Here is a 22,726-nt window from a genome sequence, read left to right as displayed (position 1 = left end):
TTCACAAAACAATAAACTTAAAACTTTTCAATTTTCTTCGTATTCTATATTTCGAGTATATAATTTATTATATTTTCTATATTATTTATTCGAGGATTAAATCCTCTTTCATCTATATTCAATATATATTAAAGAAGCAATTTCTTCTTCAATTCTGTCATTTTATAATTTATTAATCAATATTTAATAAAAGATAAAATTCTATTTATTCTAGAAGTAAAAATAATATAAGGTATATTATAGAGTTTTGCAATTTTTCGAATACTCAAATTTTGAGATGTACGAATAACCTCAATAGCTAAATTGATTCGAGTTTCTTTTGAAGTAGTTTGTATAATTAAATATTGATAAATCGCGTGTTGAAGTTGAAAGGTAATAATTGAGGTAAAAGTGTACAGGGTCCTGATAAACCACGTTATCATATATTGATTAACGTGGTTTATCAGTAACCGGAACACTTTTATCTCAATTACCACCTCTCAACTTTAACACACGATAAATCCATATTCAACCTTTCAAATCAATATACAAGAGTCACAAATTAATCTAGCTATTCAAGCTATTGCTTCATCCAAAAAACTAAGTGTGCGAAGAGCTGCTAAAATCTATAATATACCACATACTACCCTTACCTACAAAATAACCAATCGAATGCCGAAAGCTGGATCTTGATCAATATATTGTAAAATGATGAAATTAGAGGAGAAATCGCTTTTTCAATATATAATTGATATAAACAAGAGAAGGTTTAATCCTCAAATAAGTGATGTAGAAGATATAGTGAATTATATACTTGAAATACAAGATGCGAAGAAGATTAGAAAGCTCTGAGCTCATTGCTTTGTGAAACGATATATAGAATTAAAGATGTATTTTAATTGTATTTATGATTTTCAAAGAGCTTTTTATGAAGATTCAGAGTTTATTGAAAGATAGTTTCGATTAATATCGAATATATAGATCAAATATAATATTTTAGATTGTGATGTTTATAACTTCAATGAGACAGACTTTATAATAAAACAAATATCATCATATATAATAGTTATTAAAGCTGATCAATATAAAAAAAACAAAGCTATATAATCAAATAATCGAAAATAGATTATAATAATTATTTGTATTAATAAAGAAGATTATAATATACTTTTGTTTTTGATAATAAAAAACAAATACTATCTCTCAAATTAATATACCAAAGACAATTTATTATATAATTAGCTTATTAAATCTATTATTAATAAATAAATAAATGATAAAATAGATTTTGAATGAATTAAACACTTTAATAAATATACTAAAAGTAGGAAAGTAAATAAATATCAAATGCTAGTACTTGATGAGTATGAAAATCATAAATCGCCAGCATTTCAAAAATACTATAAAGAATATAATATTATATTATTTAATTTATTATCTTATTCTTTGTATTTAATTCAATCACTCGATATCAGTTGTTTTGGTTCTTTAAAGTATTTATATAATCGACAAATCGAGAACTTTATTAAAGTATATATCATTTATATTATCAAAATCAAGTTCTTTCAAGTTTTCAAAACTATATATATCGAAGCAATATCTATATCAAATAGTAAAACTGAGTTCCGCGAAGCTGAGTTAATCTCATTTAATCCGGAAATTATACTTTCAAAACTAGATATTCAAATAAGAACTCTATCAAATAGATCAATATCAGCCGATCCTGATATATAACAATCTCAAACACCTCATAATCCAATTAAAACTTTTTCCCAATCCACTTTAATAAAAAGTTGTATTGTTCAATATCAAGAGAACTCACCTACTTCAATATTTGAAACAATTATAGCTTTAATTAAGAATACAAAACTCCTAGCTCATACAAATACACTTTTAATTATTGAGATTTATAATCTCCGCAAAGCAAATAAAACATTTAGTAAACATCAAAAAACTAAAAAAAACTTTAATACAAAAAGAAAAAGTACTTTCAATAGAAGATGAATATAGTATATTAAAACAAAAGAATATAAAAGATCAGATACAATACAACGAATATATAAATGATAGTTTTTCAATAAGAAGATAAGTTATTATATAATAATATAGCAAATACAATAGTACTTTATATAATATATAAACTTATCAGTTCGATCCAACATTAATTGATCTTTAGATTGTATATAATTCAATCCTAATTTATGATGTTGTTGTAATTTTATTTTAATAGAATGTGAGTAATTAAAGTAAAAGTGTTTCGGTTATTGATATATTCTAATTACTGATAAATCACATTATATAATAAAACAATTATATAATATATAAACCTACTAGCCCTAGCTTCCTCTATTAGTCATATATATTTTGAATATATTCGGCTAATACTCGGCTATACCTTTTACCCCTGTTTAGCCGCATAACCCGCAATAATTATAAAGTTGATTTTTGATAATAAAAATAATAAAAGATTAGGCCTGATCCTCTTCAAAGACTAGCCCGAGTAATAGTTTAATAATAATAAAATTCATCTCCTACTATTTGTGATCAGTTATAGACCCAAGGTAAATTATATGGTATATATATACAGAATATAGTTATCGATCGAGTCTAAGTATATATACTGTGATGGAAATCCCTGCTTTCCTCCCACCTTTATTATATAAGAAACCTCAGGTACATTAACCATGTCCACACATGATACGATTACTCGGGATTAGTATACGATTTAGGTAGCCTGAGGATCAGATCCGGACAAGTACTAGGTATCAATGGTTATCGGTAAAGTAAGATCATTGAAGGGATAAATATGACTTCTTTTTGCCTAGCCATTACGGCTAGGTCATTCATTTATGTATATATAGAATAGCTATCCCCATCTACAGGTGCTCTTCACCTGTAGATTCTAAGTTAAATACAATTGCTGGTCTATAAACACCCTTTTGGTCACATATACTTTTACCATCAACAAATCTAGAAAAATATCTTTCAAATAACCACAACTCAGCAATCAGCAATCAGAATACGGAGTATACTCTGCACAACAAACCCATCCCAGATTCCCAGGTATCCAAACAAACCCCACATCCCAACAAAACCCCTCTCCCCTCTCACCTCTGGCCTTTCTCTCGCTTAACCCCAACCTCAAGGCTAACTAAATAATACTAAACCAACCCAAATAAAAATCTCTGCAAAAAATTTCTTCACTACCCCGCCACCCCAGTGATTTCACTATCATCATTATATTCCCCCTTGATGAAGCATCTGACATCAAATCAGTCAATAATATATAAAATATCCGGCATGGTGTAGTGGCTAGCATTTCCGCCTCTCAATTTGAGCTGTCACAGCGAAAATGATAAATAAATAAAAAATAGGTCGCGGGAGACCGGGGTTCAATTCCCCGTACCGGAATGTTTTTTGCTGTTTTTTTGAGTGGGGGAGGGGAGAGGAGGAGGAGGAGGAGGAGGAGGAGGGTGGTATGATTGAGGTTTGATTGTTTATATTAAATGTATGAAGTTTTTTGCTTGAGAGGTTTTTTGTTTTTTATTTTTAATAAATTAATAAGAAAATATATTTATTATCTATCTCTTTTATAAAACTTTTAAAAAAGTAGTTTTTGTTAATAATTTGAAAATATTATATATTATTATATAACATAACTTATAATGAACCGGGTCATAATTATCTCACCATTAACTTTAAACTATAATAATTTTTGTGATACGTCTTGAATCACCTTTTAAACATTCTCAAATTGAAGATAAGATACAGAATGCTATTATTGCACTTCAATTGAAGAGATTTAATTCAATTAAAAAGGTTGTAAAGTATTCTGAAGTTTTTAAATCAATTTTTATAACTAGAATCGCTGAAAGGAAATCATATACTCAATCTCACAAAATAATTCAAATTCTTTCAAATACAGAAAAAAATACATTAATATAATAGATCTTATAATTTACTATTATTAAATTCCTTATTATATTTATATTAGTAAAGGAAATAATCAACGAAATTCATATTCGATATATTCAAATTATATTCTCTTCAAACTTTATCTCAATAAATATTCCATTTATAAACTATAAATGGATTTATAGATTTCAAAAACGATATCTAGAATTTAAAATATACTATTCATATCAATTAAAGTCTAATCAAATTAAAAAAATAATTTCAAAGAATATTCAAACTTGATTTGATATATTTTAAATATATCTTATTGTGACGGAAAAGTCGTAAACGGAGTCAATTCAATCACTTAGAATCTAAAACTAAAGAACTAAGAAAATTCTAAGTAAGAAGGTCTTTATATACAGGGCTAGTGCACGTGAGCCACTAGTGGGTAACACTTATTAGGCGAAAATATAAATTAAATAATATATATAATATAAACAAAATTGAATTTGCAATCGAAGGTATTTGAAATACTTATATTATAATCGATTTTATTCAGAAATCGAATTGAAAGATTATAACTAATAAGTAAGAATGAATAATTTCATTTGAATATATTAATACAATCAAAAAGATTTTATTATTTATAATCATTTTCAAGACTCAAAATATGAATACTATATAAATTCCAAAGAATATGTTACGAGGTTTGCCGTCTAGATCACGTGGAAGTGCTCTAGGCTCTCGAAGTAGGTTTATAACTAGGCGTCAAGCAGGGACTTGAAGTAATGACAATAATGATATGCAATTCGTAACTAATAGTAGAGTATACTAAATGATTGATCTTGAGCACGAAGCTCTATACAAAAGAAATCCATCTTGATTATATAGTCCTTCGTGCCTATGGTTAACTAGGAATCGTCGTTCCTGGGAACGAGCGTTCCTGGTTGTTCCTAGGAACGTTCGTTCCTCACCGTTCCATCACATGTTTTATGGTCATGTGACATACTAATCGTTTTGGACGTAACAGAATACATTTCAAGATTGGTAGTTCTTTATTAATATAAATGAATGAATCTCAAATAATTATAGATTAGAATAATTACAAAGAGTTTTCGAGCTAGAATCCAAGAAAGTGTTAGGTGATCAGCCTCGACTTTTAATTATAAATAATTATTCAAATTATATTATAGATAATCTAATTGTTTTTTATATAAAAAAGAATATTGATTTGTTTATATTATTTTTTTATTATTTTTATTTATTTTAACTTTTTGATATTAAAGTATATAAATTGTGACCAAAAGGGTGTTTATAGACCAGCAATTGTATTTAACTTAGAATCTACAGGTGAAGAGCACCTGTAGATGGGGATAGCTATTTTATATATACATAAATGAATGGTCTAGCTGTAATGGCTAGGCAAAAAGAAGTTATATTTATCTTTTCAATGATCTTACTTTACCGATAACCATTGATACCTAATACTTGTCCGGATCTGATCCTCAGGCTACCTAAATCGTATACTAATCCCGAGTAATCGTATCATGTGTGGACATGGTTAATGTACCTGAGGTTTCTTATATAATAAAGATGGGAGGAAAGCAGGGATTTCCGTCACATAAATCAATAAAACAATATTATTTTTTAAAAATTGATTGATATTCTTAGATTAGTATAAAACGAATTCAAAAAATTGAATAGATAGAATTGCTTTAAAAGATTAAAATAAAAATAATTAACTTTTCTGTTAGAGTGAATGGTTCCTGCGTAGCACATGCACAAGGCACTAGTCCTATTAGGACTAGATTGAGAAGCTCTCTGTAGGAGAGCTTCGCACTTCTGTAGAACTTAGAAGAGTGATTAATCTACTAGACCAATATTACCTCAGTTCTGCCCTATCAGCTTCCCACTATTCCCTGTATAAGATCATTCCTAATAACATTTTTTAATATTAAAGTTAATTAAAAAAAAGTTGATTTGGTGTCTTTTTCTCTACGAAAAGTACTTGATATATTATTATTTAATTCCTTTCAATAATTTTCTATTTTATAAATAAAAACTATCAATCAAGATCTAGACTTTTCTATACTCAGAAGTTCTCCCCTAGATGGAACAGAATTAAGACAAGCAAATTAGATCTTTAATTCAGTTCTAACAAACAACGATTCTTCTATATTATTAATTCATCGATATACCAAAAAATGACTAGATTTATAGAATCTCAAAATGTTGAGATAATCTTATTTCGGAAACAGCTCGTTGATGCTCAGAAGATAATCAAGACTCGAAAGAAAAGAACTAAAGGCAAAAAAAATCAAATTATAAAACTAATTTATCTTTAGTATTGAGAAAGTATTGAAAATCATATATAAGATAGAGGAGAAATCCAAGAAGAAAAGACCACAAGGATAGCTATACAAACGTCCAATTGAAGAATTAAAAGAGGATACTAAAGAAGAAGAGTTAGAGAATGGTTCAAGCGATTTAGAGTTGGAATTGAATGAATGTATAACTTGTAGAACAAGATCATATAGAGAAAATTGAATTTTGTAACCCGCTTCCCTATATGACCCGGTTCACTATAAGTTATATTATATATAATATATATTTTTAATTTATTTAATTTTGATTTGATTTAATAAATATAAAACTTATATTATTATAAAATGTTTAATATAACGTAATGTATAGGGAACTCGGACATATGGGGAACTCGGACACTTTTTCAATTATTCTACACGCGATCTTGTTCTACGAGCCACACAATCCTCCAATTCCAATTCTGAATCATTTGAACTATTCTCTAGCTCTTCTTCTTCAATCTCTTCTTCTGATTCTTCAATTGGGCGCTTGCGTAGTCGTCCTCATAGCTTTTTCTCCTTAGGTTTTTCCTTCGCCTCATATACTATTTTTAGTATTTCCTTAGTACTAAAGACAAATTGATCTTGTAATTTGACTCTTTTGTCTTTAGTTCTCTTTTTTCGAGTTTTAATTACTTCCTGAGCATCAGCGAGCTGTTTCCGAAGTAAAACTATCTCAGCATTTTGAGATTCTACAAGTCTAGTCATTCTCTTGGCATATCGATGAGTTGATGATATAGAAGAACTATTGTTTGCTAAAGCTGTATTAAAGATCTGATTTGCTTGTATTAGTTCTGTCCCATCTGAAGGAGAACTTTTGAGTACAGATAAGTCTAGATCTTGATTGGGGGTTCTCATTTGTAGAGTAGAAGATTGTTGGGAGGAATTAAATGGTAATGTATCGAATACTTTTCATAAGACAAAAGGTACTAAACCAGCTCCTTTTCAATTAGCTTTAATATTAGAAGAATTCAATGCTTTTTTTCTAATATTTTGAAAGAATTCTACCTATTCAACTCTTTGAATTCACTTTACACTAGCTCGAGAATATCGATCAACCTCCAAAACATGATATTGTTTCATTGATCTATACATTGCAATATCAAATGACTAAAGCAAATGAAAGCAATAAAAAGGTAATATAAGTAAATCGATATCCTTTTCTATATAGAAAACAATAAAGCTACTTGTAATATAATTTGAATAGCCATCTATAATCAAAAGTCGAGGTCGGTCACCTGACACTTTCTTGGATTCTGGTTCGAAAACCCTTTTTAACCATTCTAATCCATGACTATTTGAGGTCCATCCATTTGTACTAGTAGAGAACTGCCAACTTTAAAGTATATCCTTTGGAATCCATACAGAATTCATATTCTAAGCCTTGAAAATGACTATAGGTAATAAAGCCTTTCCAATTGCATTAATATATTCAAATGTAGTTATCTATTCTTGCTTGCCAACTGTAACTTTCCAATTCGATTTCTAAGTAGAATCGATTATAATATGTATACTTTGAGTACTTCTAATTCCAAATCTAGTTTCGTCTATATTATATATATTATCTAATTTATATTTTCGTTCAATAAAATATATATAAAACATATTAAATCAAATCTGAATATTCTCCAAAATTATCTCTTTAGTCTGATTAGATTCTAATTGATATAAATAGCATGTTTTAAGTTCTGGATATCGTTTTTGGAATCTATAGATCTATTTGTAACCTATAGATGGAATTTCTGTCGAGGTAGGAATTCGAGATGACGCGATCTGAATACATCGAAGACGAATTTCGTCGGCCATTTCCTTCACCAATATAAGTGTAACAGGGAATCCAGTGATCGTAAGTCGTGAAATCCATCGTACAAGAGTATTTTCTTCTGCGTTTGAAAGAATTTGAGCTATTTCGTGGGTTTGGGAACGTGTTTTCTTCCTAGCCAGCCTATCGGCTAGAGTGGACTTAGGGACTTCAAAATACTCTGCAACCTTTCTAATTGATTTAAATTCTTTTAATTAAAGTACAACTATAGCTTATTGAAGCTTCTCTTCAATCTGAGCAAGTGTAAAAGGTGATTGGGTATACATAATAAAAGTTATTAGGGTTTCAAGTTGGCGATGGGCAAAAAGTGTCCGAGTTCCCCATATGTCCGAGTTCCCCATACATTACATTATGAAAATTAATATATTCTTTTATAAATAAAATCTATTGAATATTATTTATTATATTATCAAATTATAATAATTATTATTAAAAGGAATGACCTTACACAGGGAATAGTGAGAAGCTGATAGGGCAGAACTGAGATAATATTAGTCTAGTAGATTAATCTCTCTTCTAAGTTCTACAGAAGTGCGAAGCTCTCTTACAGAGAGCTTCTCAATCTAGTCCTAATAGGACTAGTGCCCTGTACACGTGCTATACAGAAATCATTCACTTTAACAACTATAATAATTTATTATTTAAATATTATTATAATAAAGAAACAGAAATAAATTATTATTAATAAAATAAAAAAATAATATATTATATAATATACTTTAATCTAATAATAAATAATATAAATATACACTATCTCATATTTCATCTTCAACTCCTAATCTTTGAACACCAGTATCATCACAAACACCAACACCAACACCTATCCATCCGCGGCCCTTCTACCCTCTGCTCTCTACCCACAAAAACAACAACAACCTCAATGACACCTCAAGAATCCCCTCCACCCATCCCCAAAAAGAGGGGACATCCACGGAAAATCAAACCCAGAGCACCATTATTAAATACCTCTCTCTCACCAAATTTTCCAAATCTTCTTCCAAAACTCAAGGCTGATTCCGTCCCTGACCCTTTCGAATCCCCAGTTCCACTTTTAAACACAACCTCAAATATAAATTTAAACCTAAACCACATCTCAGATCAGCACCTTAAGGATCAGAGAGCGCAGAAACTGCGGAGAGAACTTCAAACAAGACCTCAAATCAAAACTGCACTTTCCATACTCTGTCTTTTCCTGGGAGAAAGAGTACAATTTCATCACCATGTATGCTCAGTATAGCAGCTAGCTTGGATAGCTTATCTGTTCAATTTGATCTAGATCCATGGTCCGTATCAAGATCTAGAACTAGATCTAGATCCAAATATATATGATTTATCTAACCCATCAAATACAACAACTTAATTCCTATCTCCATCCGTTCCTCAACCCCAACCACAACTCAAACGACAAACCTCGCAATCCGAGAATGAAAATGAAAAACAGAGTCAAGGTCTTACTTACTACTTATACTCACCCTCAAAAAAAGCAAAAATAAAACAATCAACTAAAAACAAAAGAGACAATTATAAAACCACAACGAAAGAACTATCCAGAATAAGTATCCTATCCTATCCCATTCTAACTCCAATCCCCACCACAACCAACTCGAAACAAGAACCCGCAACGAATCCCAATCCCAATCCCAATAAACCTACACTCACCCCACTACTCACAAAAACCTCTCCATCAAAACTCCATCTTCCATATTCAATCCCTTTTTACAAACCAGCCCCCCTCTATAAACCACCACCCCTCTCCAAACCACACCCCGCCTTATCTATCCTCTTATCCCCTCAAAAATAGATATAAAGAACCTACCAACTACCACCTACCAACACCAACTCCAAAAAAATAAATTCATACTATTTATTCAGAGCGGTTAGGAAGATTAGAAGACACAAATAAGTGGATTTTCTAGAGGATGGGGAGGTTATTTAGGGATATTGAAAATGAAAATATGATGGGAATGAGGGATAAGGGAAGGGAGTGGAGGGGAGGGGTGGGATGGGATGAGATGGGGAGATATATTTTGTGTTTTATGGGTGAGTGGGGAGGAGAGAGAGGCAGGGAAGAAAAGGAGTAGGAGAGGAGACTAGGAATGGGAATATAAACAGGATCAGGATCAGAAAGGGAAAAGACAGACCAAAATAATTTGATAAGAGGAAATAAATAACAAACGAAAAATTTTTAAAATAAAAAGAGCCGACGACTTTTTTTCTTTAGAAAACTGTAAGGGATTATGGGATATATACGTAAACGAAGATGGATAAGATTAACTCTCAAAAATATCAATAGATATTTATTTATAGACGGGAAATTTGTATCATGATACAGTGCATATATTTATATCTGTAATTAGCTATCTATTTTTCTAGAATCATTTAATGATTAATTATAGGGAAGTTTGAAAATTAAAATCTAATAGACTTTACTTTACTATATTGGCTTTTGATATGAATATCTATTTGGGAGAGGAGCTTACAGAAAAATTGTTAATAAAGATGATAATTTCATATCGATCGATTATATATATCTGCGAGACTATATATGACCCAATGTCAACCTCGATTAATAAATGCTCATAGCAGAAAAAAAAAAAAAAGAAAAAGAAATTTTTTTTTTTCATAAAATTGTAATAATAAATTGACATAGAATCTTCCGAACCTAATGTAATTAATTATACCATATAGTGACAACTTCCAAAACTATTAGTTTCCTAAATATTCAATCAAGTTCTCCTGCGGCATAATAAATCCCGCAATCTTCCTCACATGAAAATGAAAATGAAAGTTCACACAAAATCCTTATAACAGAGAACAAAGACCTCTATTCCCGTAAACAAAGAAAACTTCCCATAGGAACAAACCAAAACAAGAAAAGTCATTACTGAACAATGCCAAAATCCTTAGATATAGTTCCTTCTATATTCCTCTATTCTTCACAAAATTAGGATACCTACCATTCACTGATACCCAGGTAACTTACATACGACAAGATGTCAGAATACTACGTACCGACCAGTTCAAGCGACTGGGAATCTCTAATTGAGGAACCCATCATTTGTTTCAATACTGATTGTAACTATCCCTTTGGCTCAGCATGTAAAGATTGTGCCATCGAATTTGAAGCTCGAGCTATTGCGAAAGAAAAAGTCAAAAGAGATGCTGAGAATAGAGTTGACAGGGCTGCAGCACAGAAACTCATGGATATGAAATATCAAGTAGGTAGACGCAGTGAAGATGTTTCCCAAAGAGTTGCTGATATTGTGGATGATCTTCAGGCTATCTTTGCATTTACTCAACCTAAGCCACAGGAACCAGGTGAGCTGACCTGGAGGAATTTACAAATTCATGGTGCTACACCTGCACCACTCAAATTAATGGAACAGTCGATGTTAAGCTTTGGAGATCCAAGCTCAGATAACAATCATACTGATAGCAAGAGGCTTAACTCTTGGCTCAGTAAACTCCTTAAAAGGACACTTGATGGATTTCTACTTAACTCTCCTTTCACTGGAGGTGCAGATGCAGAAGATTCAAAGGAGGTTTATTGTCCATATTGTTCTTTATCAACGGGTGAAGGAGCGTGGAGAGAATTGCACATCATGAAGTGCAAGTATGCTCACGACGAAGCCAAGAAATTAGAAATCGCGAAGGAAGAGTGGTCGAAAAGGAGGAATTGTTAGATGAAGAAAATGATGGAAGCTTCATATAGCTGGACTAAATTTTTAGACTCAAATCATCCAGAGTATCCCAAAGCTGCATAGCTGAACTAAACTGTTAGAATCAAATCATCCCATCCCATCCCAAACCAGACCATAAATTGAATTATTTTTTTGTACCAAATACATTATTCCGAAAGCATATATGACACATCAAACTGAAGAGTGAAAGAGTGAGACCCTCTATAGTAAACCTTAGCTTTAATGCCGTGATAGTCCTCGTGAACAAACAAGGCGACCGACTACGTATACTCTAGATTTCGTAAAATGCGGCGTTTTGTTGATTTCCCCGCCAGAAGTAGAATGATTTTCAGATTGGTGAGAAAACCCGCTATGGTTAACCAATCAATCGTAAGGTCTTTCTAAAAAGGTACTAACACAAGGCTACAGTATGCCAAGTAGTCAGCCTGAGACAATGCCGTTCAACACTTGCTGACAACCAATCTCTCAAACTCTTGTTTGTAGGCAGGACAAGTTGATGGCCGTTTATCTTTTTTCCCCTGCAAGTGAGCACGGAAAAGATGTGCGAGTGAAAGAGAGGAGACGAATTAGAATAAGGAGTCGCTTGGCTTTAATGTTTCGAAATTCTTACTAGAATCTGCCTCCTAAATCCAAAGTGATTGGAATTGAATTTGATGGATCGGTGGAGACTAGCAGAAATACTCTGTTGCTGGTTCGATTTAAACTCTAGAATTGAACACCTTGATGAAATTGTACCACTCTGGCACACTTTGCACACTTTGGAAGGTCACCCAGTACGTACAACCTTGATGGTTCACGATGGTGTGATAATAACTAATATTAGAATATTAGAAAGTAGCTGACTGTACGTAGGACTTCAACCGTCGCATACGGAACATACCTTTTGTGGGTCAGAAGTCTCGGTCATGTGATCAAATCTGAACGGTTTTCAGTTGCCGTGATATACTTTGGAGCTAGGGGATCAAATAATGGACCAAAACTACTATCTCTTGGCATTCTTACCTTGACGTGATATACATATCTACCGTCGGAGCGGAGATGTCTATCACAACCAGGTTCTTGACATGTGATCAAGGATTAAGAATATCTTTTGAACGGCCAAAAAATGAACAATGCACATTCATTAAGGTTATCTAAGAAGAGAAGAGTTCGAGTCAGCAATACATATCTTTACATTTAACTCTGACCCCGACCGACCCGAGTATTCTGAGTGACTTCCCCTCCTTTGATAAGAGTGGTGGCCCTACGTTTGATCATGTTCCATTTGAACCACTTGGATACCTAACAATGGTATGAATTAATCATGAGGTCGTCTGTTAACGCGAGATGAGATGTACATACATTCGTATAATGTGTGGTTTGCTTGCTATGAATGGAAGAGAGATATGTCGGTCGAACGCACTAGAGATAACCATGGACTTGTGAGACAGATATGGGATATGGGAAATTCAAACATCTTAGCAAATAGAATAGATGATGAGAAGTTCGCTACCTCCCTATTCGATGTCTAGAAGGAGTGCGGTATATCCGGAATTGACACGTAACTTTGAAGTTTCAAGTCATACAAAGCCTAAAGATCGTCTTGATAGTGAGAAAGCCTTATCAGTGTAGAAGTGGGTCGATAGAGACCAGTTAGATGTAACGAGGCTACGTCTTTGCTTAGGTAGGTAGGTAGGTAGCTAGGTAGATATGTTGAAAACAATCGAGGAAGGTAAAAAAGTCGGATGCGAAAAAAGAAGGATGATCGGCTGTGATTTGATTGTCCAGTCAATCGTCAATATCTGAATCAACCAAAATTGAATACCACCCTACGTACCGTACCGATAAATCTGTGGCTGAATTGTGGCGGGTATAACTGTTTGGTTACCTCTTAAGATTTGACTCATTTTGTTTTCTGTACGTCTTTAATGCACGATGCTTAATTTATATATTAGATAGCAGGTCGTAGTAGGTAGCCATCGTGCTACACATGAATTGTAGGCGGCAGACTGCAGTAGTTGCTGGAGATGAATTTAGAATTTACTATGATTGGTCTCGATGGTCAGCATATACAGTTACAGTTGACAAAGGGATGTTGTACTCATAAAATTACATCTAGATGCATTTTTCATTAAGACTCTTGTCTTCATCATTCAATCGGAAGGGATCGGACAGATAGCCGGTGACTCGGTCAAGATGAAAGTATATGATATATTTGAAATTCCCCCTTTTGTACCTTATAAAATGAATCATTATATCCTGGATGAAAAAGGCGAGAATCCTTGGAGTTACATGTATCATTATGCAATGACCGCAATTTTTAATATGTGATAACCTTATGTATGGATGTTCCAAGGAGACTAGAGCGAAATACGATCCCTCCATCTACCTACTTGATCTGTTAGGCAATGATGGTAACGGCATGCAGAAAGTGCGGAGATGTAGGATTAATTGTCCAATTATGTTAATATTTACATCATTTTGAAAGAGAAAATGAAAGATTAATTCCAACGATGATTGGTTCAAGAGAGGTGAGTCGACATTAGGTGGAAGTTGTGAAAGGTTTCAATTTCTTATCGGTTAGCCGATGTTTTGTTATCGGAGGAAAAGGTATGGTATGCTATGGTATCTCCAAGTGAGCAACTGAATGCAGCTTCTACTTTTTACCTCCCTAGTAGATGTGTTTATGTATGTACCTTGGTCTCTTGGTTGGTTGGTTATTGGTTATTGATGCTTGGTGCAGTACTAATTCCTGTTACCTTGATTATTACTACACACACATACGCAGAGCAAAGCAAAGCAAAGGAAAGAAAGGCAACACAAACCATCCAAACCTTCACTTAACACAGACCTCCCAAAGACTTTCAACGCTCGACATTCTCTTCTTATTTCATTGTTCAATAATGGAATAAATAAATCAATCCATTTCAAATTATTCTCCTCTTTATCTTATAATCTGTACCTTATCATTCCATTCACTCGGAATGAATTCTCATCAAATCAATTACATGATATAGTAATTCTGAGACTTATCACGAGGCTCCGTTCTACTATCAAAAGTAAATCAAAATCAATTACAGACAGTACCCACCCACCACCTGCATGACTCTTGATCGCCATCTGAGCTTCAACCTCATTGTACCACCATAACTTCTAAACTTCTAAACTTCTCAACCTCCATACAAAATTCACCAAATTTTATAATTTATCCCATCCAAATCATTCTTGCGCAATAATTTCATTAATCAACACTCGAAAGACGTTTGATATTCACCAACTTAACGAAAGATCTTGACTCGATTCATTGTCCAACCTTACGCCTCACTGAGAGCCTACTCGTAAAGATGTTTGTTGCTTGAATCCAGTACCCACTTCAAGCACCTTCCCCCCAACAACGCCTTCTTCCCTACCAGGACCTTGGAGGATACCGATACGGACCTCCACAATCTTGGACGACAACCATCCTCAAGAGATAAAACTCTAGAACCCTCGAAATCATCATATTACTGTACTACGATGGATGCCCAAGTTATGTGGTATCTTGAAACCGCTTTATTTATCATCTAGAACTACGATTGTTGAAGTGTGAAACCTGCGTACGAGCATTATCTTTCTGCAAATACCAGCGCATCTTGCATCTGCTGAAGGCGACAGAGTGCTACCGTTCAACATCTACGTCAGCAATTATCATATAATGCATCAGTATCCTCGGTCATCACCCATAACGGCCTCACCAGCCTCATCGCCGCGAACAAACCCAACTCGAACAAACAACCCTAGAGAAGAAAGTCGGACGGGCCATTCGAGATCAGTGTCCGATATGCCACATTATCAAGAGGTAGATGATGCTAGTGGAGATGGTGGACCCATGGCTGCTACTGGCCCAAGTCGAGAAGCGGTCAAGAAGATGGATCAAATCATTCAAGTCAGTGATGCTATCATCCATCATCCATCCTCGACCTGCATTTGAGACAAAGCTAACGTGGATACTCCCTCTAGAATTTCCATACGAAAGCTGCGATCATCGTTCTAGGAGCAAGAGTAGGACTTCCTGTAGTCTTCACCAAAGAAGGAACCAAGAAAGTCAACAAATGGGTATGTTCTGATGCCATTCTTTCAACTGGATGCGGTCATAACTAACTCTTCCCTCCAATAGTTTCAAATCGAAACCGATGATACCGATGCATATCGAGATGAGCTTCATACTTGGCGAATGTGCGGCGGCTTCCAGAATCGACCACCGCCACTGATAATAGAAACATATCTCGATACTTCACACTTAACGAGCAGTCAGAGATTGGTTATCGTGGATGATCTGGGGAAGCGATGGGATGCTTTGGATGCTTTAAGTAATTCTTGTGGTTCGAATGATGGACGTAGCGAAGTCATACTAGAACGTTGGAAAATTGAGCTCAGAGATATTCCGGGGGAGCAGCCTTATGATTTTGGGTCTACATTACCCACGATCTACAAAAAGTGCATTGTCTTCTTCCGCTCATTATATTCAACAGCAAAACTTGTGCCAGCTTGGAAATTCAAGAAGAGCCTAGGGAAGAATGGATCACCAACAAACTCATTAATTATCAATTGCCGTATTACAACCGGTGATACTCAACCACGTCGAATCGATGGCTTAAAGCAACCCATACTTGATCATAGTGGCCCAGTCACCTCAACTTACGTTCTTGGAGCTACTGATACTCCAGCTGGTCAAATCTTTGCAGAAGTAACATATCGAAATGATTGTAACTTTCGTGTTGATGATTCCGAATCTATTCTCAGTTCGAGATTTATGGGCGCAGATGAACATTTTTTCACGCCTTCCTTGGCCGCCAAAGGAGATTTAAGTCGACGAAGGTCAACAAAGCAAACGGAAATTGGGTCACTTCCAGCACACAAGCATCTGACAGATGATTCTGGGCCGGTCCAAACATATGGAAGTTTATCAACATTCCATGGAAATGCCCCACCAAGAGGCTCATCCCCAATGTCCGCCTTGAGGGCGCAAAGACCCATCGGATCAGACACAAGTTCTCCACCTGTAGGATCTCTACCATACTCACGACCATCACTCACATCGAAAGGTTCTTTGAAGTCATTCGAAGGTATGGCACTGGCGAGAAGAACATCCTTGTCCTTTCAGCCATTTAAGGCTGGCTCTCTATCTTCCTCCCCTAGTCGTGCTACTTATGCTGGTGAAACTCTACCTGCATCTCCAGGATCTCTACCTAGAGCATCAGGGATTAGTGCACTTGCGCAAGCAAGAAATCGTTCTTCTCTCACAGCTGGTATGCCAGCGACTTTGAGAGGTGGTCCCGTGACTTCAGATAATGTTGTTCCAACATCTGTCTCAAGCTCACCAAAACCTGCCCCAATCGCTCGATACAGCAGCAGCTTCACACACCGTCGCAGCAGACCATCTTATGGAGGAGCTAGCAAGTTAGTTGATGATGATCAAGGTAGCAGTGGCAAACAGAGTGTTTCATCTTCTGTGCAGCCAGGTTCTGGTATTCTTGCAGAAGCTGGAGCAGGAGGAAGTTCCGGATCTTTACAAACTGATGATGACAATATATCTGATTTCTTGAAACTTCTGGATAGTAAGAAGACTTTACAAAGCTTTGAGCCTTCCGGAGAAGCATCGAAAAAAAGAGCCACTGCACAATTATCCAAATTTCAATCAATGCGGGACTCACATAATGCTCTGACCGATTCTATGGCTTCCTCAAGTATGCTTCAAAGATCTTCAAGCTCTTCAAGTCGACAATTGTCTAGTGTACCTCCCATGGTTGCTGCCACCTCGATCTCAGCAGCATCCTCCCCAGGTAAACCCATCTCGCCACACACTCCTCACACTCCAGCCATACCTTCACGATTAAGTGCAAATTCAATAGCTGAGTATGACCAACCACGAAGAGTGACTCGACGAAGCAGGACCACAGAGGCAAGGTTAGAAGATGTCCAAGATAATGATCACTCTAATGATGCTGGTACAAATGCCATCGATATTCCTACCTCTCCACGACCTTATTATCCCCACGCTCGAAGATCAAGTTCCGTCGCTCAGCAACACCGAGCACTAGCAATTGACGATGATTTGGGCGATCTTCCATTTGGGGTACATAGAAGTATTAGCTTAGGAGCCGATGATCGAGAACCACCAAGCCTAAGTACCCTTTTGAATATAGGACAAGCCTCCGATGATGTGGAATCACCAACTGGACAATCACCATCACTACTTCAACCAGCTCCTCGCATCTCCGAAGGATCTACTGCCATGTCTCGTCAAACATCCTCATCTTTGGAAGCTCATGATTCGGAAGTTCCTCAGCTTTCTCGATTTAGTGGCCCAGGATCTGCAAATTCACCATATCGACCACGTATCGGTAAAACTGGTGGACGTGGAGTTACTCCACCGCAGACAGGTTCTTTTTCTAGTCTTCTAGTAGATAGGGGAAGTGCGAGTGGCAGCGAAAGAGCCGGTGGTGGAAGATATAGCTTCAGTAGAGGTATCGGAGCATATGAAGCAGATGATGAGCCACTTCTCTTCGATATGAGTGAAATTGGGCGAGATATTTCCCGAAGAAGCATTGACGAACCCAGAGGCGGATATGAGGCAAGTAGAGGAGGTGACTCTGGCTCAAGCAGTCGTAGAGGTAGCCGTTGGGGCAGGTAATATATTCCAACATACGAAACGAGTACTGAGACAGGATTCCAATTACGTTTCGATAATTGATGCATTACACGTCATTTACGATTATAAGATATGCTGTACAGTTTGGAGATACATAGCGAATTGCGCGTCGATTTATTTTTATTGCCATCGGACGGAGTCAAGGTTCAATTCTTTCATCACAATGTTTTTGCCGAGTGCTTCTTTCTGGGATGGCAAATGGGACATTGATTTCCTTTATTCTGGCGCATCTCATCTTGTAATTATTTAAGCTGATGCTGATGCTTCAAGGAAAGGGGAGGTTCGGTCATAAATTGAAAGGGCAGTTTATTTCGGATGGGTTTGGATTTGATACCTTGGTGTTATTAAGATTTGATGGATAGGGAGGGAGGGAGGGAATGGATAAGGAGTGTGTGTGTGTGTAAGGCGAATGAAATACATACATCAATATTAAATATCCATATACAATATCTATATTATGAAGAAACTCTACTCATTCACGTTTTTTAAACAATTAAGAGGTATTAATATTAAATGGATGGTGAGTGGTGTTTCTAGAGTTATCAATGCTGTTTGAATGTTTCCCAATGCTCGCGCACCGGTTCCAGTTCCCCCATAAGCTTCAAAGTGGAAATATAATTCAATCACAATCGAGTTAAATTTCTAAGTACGTAGTACATACATTTCCGAAGCTCCGAGGTTCCCTTCGGCTCGGCATACAGAGAGAGTAGATTTACATGGGTAGCTAGGTAAGCTAAGCTAAGCTCTCCCCGCATATGTATCGTATCGTCTGAAAGTGTGTGTAACATATTCTACGGATGGGAATGTTTGAGATAGGTATGGAACATTGGAAAGAAAAGGAAAGGGTTTAAATTCTGGATATATAGACTGGGTATACATATATATGGTGTGTTTTGGGGGACATTGGAGGATATTGAGTATATAATTAATAAATAATTTGTATGTACGAGTAGGTGGGAAGAAAGTATTTCCAGTGACTCTATTGGTTGGGTTGTGGGTTTACCCCGCCAATTTTATGCTGGGATGGGATTCAAGGAATGTGTTGTGCTTGTGGTTCTGGCCGCATGAGTAGGATGAGCTAGCTAGGTAGGTGTGACAACGAGATGGTTTGGATGGAGTACTGATGGTTTGAAATCAATTGCTTTTTACTTTGTACTTTGTTTTTGGGGATAGTTAAGTTGAGAAGAGAAGAGATATTTGTGCTGATTGATTGATTGATTGATACCTTGAAGCAATTAACCTAAGACTTACAACATTACATTGCTTTACGGAACCAATTCAACATTACCTTGTCGTTGCATTCATTATAGCTTCAGTTAGGATCTCATTAGCATTCTAGATTTGAACATCGAGAGTCCTATATGAATTACAGATATTTACCAATACTTGGATAATCTACAACGAAAGCTACAGGAATATCTTCGATATGTCTGCTATACGGATTGCTCCAACTGTAAGTATTGGTCTCAGTTTACCTTTCCGTTCTATACCGGCGATGCCTATCAACAAGCAGATATTCAATCACACGACAGTGATAGATTGGCTACCATGCCTACCCAACCGACATCTATTCCCATATTTCCTAACCACTGACTCCTATCTAAAACAAAACTAACAACCTCAACTAGAAAGCCGCTCGGGCAATGAACCTCCTCCGCACAATCCAATACACCCACCCACCTACCTGTCCCTGCCACGGCAACCCCTCCCACCACCACCACCACAAGCCCAGCTCCAATCTCCTCAGCCACGCCAAAAGAAACCTTCAAAGAAACTATGCTACCCCAATTGATACCACCCGACAAAAAGAATATGCGTTTGAAATGGCAGCGAGTAGTATTAGATTTGGAGCTGGGGTGACCAAGGAAGTGGGTATGGATTTTAAGAATTTGGGCTCCAAGAGGGTGCTGGTGGTTACGGATCAGGTGGTTAAGGATTTGGAGGCTATGAGGCAGGTTGTCGAGGGTTTGAATAGAGAGGGTATTGAGTTTAGGGTTTTTGATGCTTGTAGGGTTGAACCGAAGGATACTTCGTAAGTTTTTGGGGGTGTTGTTTTGATGTTTTTGTGATTTATCGGGTTTTTGTCTCGTATCTTTTGCTGCAAGTGAGGATGTGGTCTTCAAGTGAAGGACTGCAAGAGTGATATGCTTGGTGGTATTTTCGATGTTTCACGTACTCAAGATCAAGATCAAGACAATCCCTGACAAATAAAACAGCGTCAAAGAAGCAATTGAGTTTTCCAAAACCTATCAACCAGATGCAATTTTAGCAGTTGGTGGTGGTTCTGTCATCGACACTGCCAAGCTCATGAACCTCTATACCTGCTATCCAGATGCCGATTTTATGGATTTCGTCAACGCTCCTCTCGGAAAAGGTAGACCCATAGATAAATCCCTCCTACCACTCATTGCCGTCCCCACAACAGCAGGAACTGGCTCCGAAACAACCGGCACCGCAATCTTCGACCTCGTCTCTCACAAAGCCAAAACGGGTATCGCGCATCGAAACCTCAAACCGCTCCTCGGAATATGCGATCCCCTCAATACACGCACCATGCCTTCAGCCGTGCACGCAAGTTCGGGTTTGGATGTTCTCTGTCATAGTTTGGAAAGTTGGACAGCAATTCCATATTTTGAGAGGACGCCGCGTCCTAAGAATCCGATTGAGAGACCGGCGTATCAGGGGGCGAATCCTATTAGTGACATTTTTTCACTGCAGGCGTTGAGGAGTACGGCGAAGTATTTGCCGAGGGCGACGAAAGATCCTGAGGATCATGAGGCGCAGAGTGAGATGTTGCTTGCGGCTACTTTAGCTGGGGTTGGGTTTGGTAATGCGGGAGTGCATTTGTGTCATGGTTTGTGGACTCTCTTTTTTCTTGCTTATCTTTGATTCGTTGTTCCGTGTTGGAAGCTGGTGACCAAGTGCATTGTGTCCATCGGCTTGGACTGCAGCCCGAAGATGAAGGACCCTTGAAGACTTGGAATAATTTTTAAGTCTGAAATATCTGGAATTCAACTGCAACCTACACTGTTAGACGCATTAGGTTATTTGCGAGCTGTATTCAGCGTTTTCGAACCCAGATGAATCAGCAGAGTCACTTTCTGGTTTGAGTCATGTGCTAACATACATAGGAATGTCCTATCCAATTTCTGGTCAGAACCCAGGATATACACACCCAGGATACGTGACCAAAACTCCAATCATCCCACACGGTGTATCAGTTGCCGTTTCTGCACCCGCCGTATTCCGCTTCACCGGTGCATCTAACCCCGAACGACATCTCGCAGCAGCCGAATGCTTCGGTGTTGATATCTCCAATGTCAAGAAAGAAAGTGCAGGTGCAGTTTTAGCAGAAGCTTTAGAGAAATTCTTGGAAGAATTGGGTGATCAACCAAAGGGTCTTAAGGATTTGGGTTTTAAGAAGGAACATATTGATGGTTTGGTTGAGGGTACGATTCCTCAGAAGAGAGTCCTGATGTTGGCACCGAATTTGGCGGAGGAAATTGGTGAGGAGAGGGAACAGTTGAGAGCGCTTTTTGAGGATGCCATGGGGAATTGATGTGTGACTTTTTGGGGGGAGGAGGGGGAGGAAATTTGTATTTTATTAGGAGATGCCATTTTTGTATTCGTGTGTACCTAGGTATTGAATGTATTCTCTTTTCTTTGTATAATTTGATCAATTGATTGATTGATACTTAAATTTTCCCTATGGGTTTTAATCTGAAGTAATAATAAGATCTTGGTAGGTAGGTATCAGGTATGCGTGCTGCTTTGAAGGAGGTTTTATATTCATTCATTCATTTTCTTGATCTCTTAAGGTTAATTTTTTAACCCTCTTTTAGCTTATTATTCACTTTTCTTTCTTACTTTTTCACTCCCTCATTTTCCCGCACAAATCAAATAAAATATTATAATTCCAAGGTTTTTAAAAAAAAACTTTGTTAATCTCAATCTTATACGAGTAAATCATTATTGATATAATTAATACTAGACACTGGACACAGTTGGTTACGGACTTACTTTATAGATTCGTTTATCTACCTGGTATCTTAAAAGAAACTTTTTCTCTCGTATGTTCTTTGAGTTGATTTGATTTGAGTTGGATTGGATTGAACTCTTGATTGGAAATTTAATCTACTTGGGTTTATTTTATTGGGGGGAGGATTTCTGGTTGAGTTGAGTTGAGTTGTTTATTGGGGTTTTTGCGGGGTTTTGAAGGAAGTGGGAGGTTCGGGGTGGCGTTTTGAGGGGATTCAGAGAGAGTTGGATTTGAGAGGAGAGGAGAGAAGAAGTG

The 22,726-nt window shown here is 36.3% G+C and overlaps 6 protein-coding genes and 1 non-coding gene across 7 annotated transcripts; 4 read left to right on the top strand and 3 right to left on the bottom strand.

Annotated features, from left to right (window-relative positions):
- Positions 1-3,273: 3,273 nt before the first annotated feature.
- Positions 3,274-3,390, top strand: SS1G_14610. The gene has a single exon. It is a non-coding gene; the product is annotated as a tRNA-Glu (tRNA).
- A 3,292-nt stretch (positions 3,391-6,682) lies between these two features.
- Positions 6,683-6,947, bottom strand: SS1G_13496 (hypothetical protein; the record flags this gene model as incomplete). The annotated part of the gene is made up of 2 exons (XM_001585562.1): positions 6,683-6,784; positions 6,876-6,947. The coding sequence occupies 2 exons, from the start codon at positions 6,945-6,947 to the stop codon at positions 6,683-6,685; spliced, it is 174 nt and encodes a 57-aa protein (XP_001585612.1).
- Positions 6,948-8,949: 2,002 nt separating this feature from the next.
- Positions 8,950-9,153, bottom strand: SS1G_13495 (predicted protein; the record flags this gene model as incomplete). Its single annotated transcript, XM_001585561.1, has 1 exon — positions 8,950-9,153. One exon carries the CDS (start codon positions 9,151-9,153, stop codon positions 8,950-8,952), a length of 204 nt encoding a protein of 67 aa, XP_001585611.1.
- Positions 9,154-11,054: 1,901 nt separating this feature from the next.
- SS1G_13494 (predicted protein) lies at positions 11,055-11,744 on the top strand (the record flags this gene model as incomplete). Its single annotated transcript, XM_001585560.1, has 1 exon — positions 11,055-11,744. The coding sequence occupies one exon, from the start codon at positions 11,055-11,057 to the stop codon at positions 11,742-11,744; it is 690 nt and encodes a 229-aa protein (XP_001585610.1).
- Positions 11,745-12,467: 723 nt separating this feature from the next.
- SS1G_13493 (predicted protein) lies at positions 12,468-12,669 on the bottom strand (the record flags this gene model as incomplete). Its single annotated transcript, XM_001585559.1, has 2 exons — positions 12,468-12,575; positions 12,643-12,669. 2 exons carry the CDS (start codon positions 12,667-12,669, stop codon positions 12,468-12,470), a joined length of 135 nt encoding a protein of 44 aa, XP_001585609.1.
- A 2,892-nt stretch (positions 12,670-15,561) lies between these two features.
- SS1G_13492 (hypothetical protein) lies at positions 15,562-18,414 on the top strand (the record flags this gene model as incomplete). Its single annotated transcript, XM_001585558.1, has 3 exons — positions 15,562-15,666; positions 15,741-15,836; positions 15,898-18,414. 3 exons carry the CDS (start codon positions 15,562-15,564, stop codon positions 18,412-18,414), a joined length of 2,718 nt encoding a protein of 905 aa, XP_001585608.1.
- Positions 18,415-19,858: 1,444 nt separating this feature from the next.
- Positions 19,859-21,991, top strand: SS1G_13491 (hypothetical protein; the record flags this gene model as incomplete). The annotated part of the gene is made up of 4 exons (XM_001585557.1): positions 19,859-19,885; positions 20,061-20,464; positions 20,649-21,286; positions 21,564-21,991. The coding sequence occupies 4 exons, from the start codon at positions 19,859-19,861 to the stop codon at positions 21,989-21,991; spliced, it is 1,497 nt and encodes a 498-aa protein (XP_001585607.1).
- Between the last annotated feature and the right edge of the window lie 735 nt (positions 21,992-22,726).

This window comes from Sclerotinia sclerotiorum, genomic scaffold (genome assembly GCF_000146945.2).
Source record: "Sclerotinia sclerotiorum 1980 UF-70 scaffold_25 genomic scaffold, whole genome shotgun sequence".
Classification (NCBI taxonomy): domain Eukaryota; kingdom Fungi; phylum Ascomycota; class Leotiomycetes; order Helotiales; family Sclerotiniaceae; genus Sclerotinia; species Sclerotinia sclerotiorum.
The sequence above is the reverse complement of the archived record's forward strand: the minus strand, read 5'-3'. Positions and strand labels throughout refer to the sequence as shown.